Source organism: Chinchilla lanigera, unplaced genomic scaffold (genome assembly GCF_000276665.1).
Source record: "Chinchilla lanigera isolate Chin_1 unplaced genomic scaffold, ChiLan1.0 scaffold00202, whole genome shotgun sequence".
NCBI classification, from domain to species: domain Eukaryota; kingdom Metazoa; phylum Chordata; class Mammalia; order Rodentia; family Chinchillidae; genus Chinchilla; species Chinchilla lanigera.
The window spans coordinates 54866-56676 of NW_004955603.1; the positions used below are offsets into that span (position 1 = coordinate 54866).

At 39.3% G+C, this 1811-nt stretch overlaps 1 protein-coding gene across 1 annotated transcript in view; it reads right to left on the bottom strand.

Moving 5' to 3' along the window:
• Positions 1-965: 965 nt before the first annotated feature.
• Positions 966-1811, bottom strand: part of LOC106147629 (vomeronasal type-1 receptor 4-like) — a 26468-nt gene continuing 25622 nt past the window's right edge. The window contains exon 3 of the mRNA XM_013510081.1: positions 966-1155. Within this exon, the coding sequence (XP_013365535.1) occupies positions 966-1155 (190 nt within the window). The remainder of the gene's footprint in view (positions 1156-1811) is intronic.

A 1811-nucleotide genomic window follows, 5' to 3' on the forward strand; every position in this document is an offset into this window, starting at 1 on the left:
ACAGTACCAGTTGGAGACATTATTTCCACTGTAAATCAAGCATGATCTGAAACCCGATGCTTTACCAACCTCCCAAGAGTCTTTCTCTATTGTGGGGGGCACAAGAATGTTTTAATTTTCCTAAAATCAGTGTTAGTTTATAATAAGTGTTCATTATTCTGCAAAACCTCTCATCATATTCTGTCCCTGCTTATCCATACTTTGGAGAAAGGTCATAAGTCCTTCTGGGAGGAAGGAAGGAGGACGAACAGAAATTCTGGTAGAATCACTCTCTAAGCCAAATTCTGTATTGTTCAGGGTTTTCAAGAGGAAAAATATATGAATAGCATACTATGCATATTATCTATACAATGCTGTTCTTTTGTATTTTATTATATGATTATGAGAGGGGATTTATTAAGCTGTTAGTGTCAGAAATAGGATAATTCACAATGGATGTATCCATAATGTAGAACCTGAGGATCCAGAGGTGCTGTGTCCAAGAAGCTGGAAGCCAGAGAAGAACAATGATCAAAGATTCAGCCCCAGTTCACAGCTGAAGGCCTGGAGTTCCATAGAGAGGGACTGGTGTGATCCAGGTGGAAAGGCTGAAGCAACTATAGTTTGCTGATCACAGAGGATCATTGTAGCAAAGGAGGCAATCAAAAGAGCAGCATGAAGCTTTGCAAATGCAAGTCACTGTCTTCCGTGTCTTCCCTTTTAACAATATCTGGATTGCAATACTATTGTTAGGGAGCTTACCATAGTCAGGTTGGATCTTGCCTTGTCTACTTCTCCATTCCCTCATCTTTACGTGAATCTTCTCAGGACAATCTTCATAAATCAAATCAGAGATGTATTTTATTATTCTGCTACAAATTTCTCAATCCGGGTAGGCAGTTTATACTCTCCGTGTAGTTTAGACTCAACTTTGGGAGGAGGTACATGTATATAACATAGCTTGATTCTGTTTTTATACATTTCACCTACTGGTCATCCATCATGCTGATAACAGAAGGAGACAGATGAATATTGTCTACTCTAGTGTGACATCCAGAGTCTGTGAGGGAAACAGAAGCATCAGGTTTTGGGGAGATGCTCTTGTCTGGAGATGGTGAATTCACCACATAGAGATTCTTGGCTTCACCAAAGCCAAGCAGAGAAGCCAGACAGAAACTGAACACAAAAATGGGGGAAGATAAAATGGAGTCAGCACGGTGAGCCGTGCTGACCGCTGACACGTTCCTGTGTAACTCTCAGGGATCTCAGTTACTGCAGCTGGGTGTGAGCAGGATCAACATCTGAAATTTTGATGTGTAGCACTCTAATTTGGATCTTAATCTCCTTTCCATCAGAAAGTATCAGAGAGTAACTGCAGAAACATTTTATGAATCATAGTTTCCTGTAAATACGTCACACCCGTATTGTATAAGATGGATTGGGTTGCGTCATCCAACTTTTGATTAAAATTCAATGAGTAGCAGTAGATAAAATTAAACACTCTTATTTTAACCTGGTTGTGATGTGCTTAATTCAAACTGCAATCACATCATCACTAAATTATGATACAGAAAGCAATAAAATCTGGGTAATTTTTTACATTGCTATGCCATTTTCTCTTCTAACATTAGAGGAGCACGGGTGACTTCAGCATACATAAATGTGTAATCGTAGGATGTAGAGTTCTCTTGGCTACATTTTCACCAAGGCACTCTGTGCCTTTCTTCCATGTGTGACTTTCCTTGCTCATGGTCTTCTGTTGCTTATGTTCATTGAATAACTTTGTGCAGTATTTCCTTTTGCCCAATTCAGAAATATGTCAACATGCATTT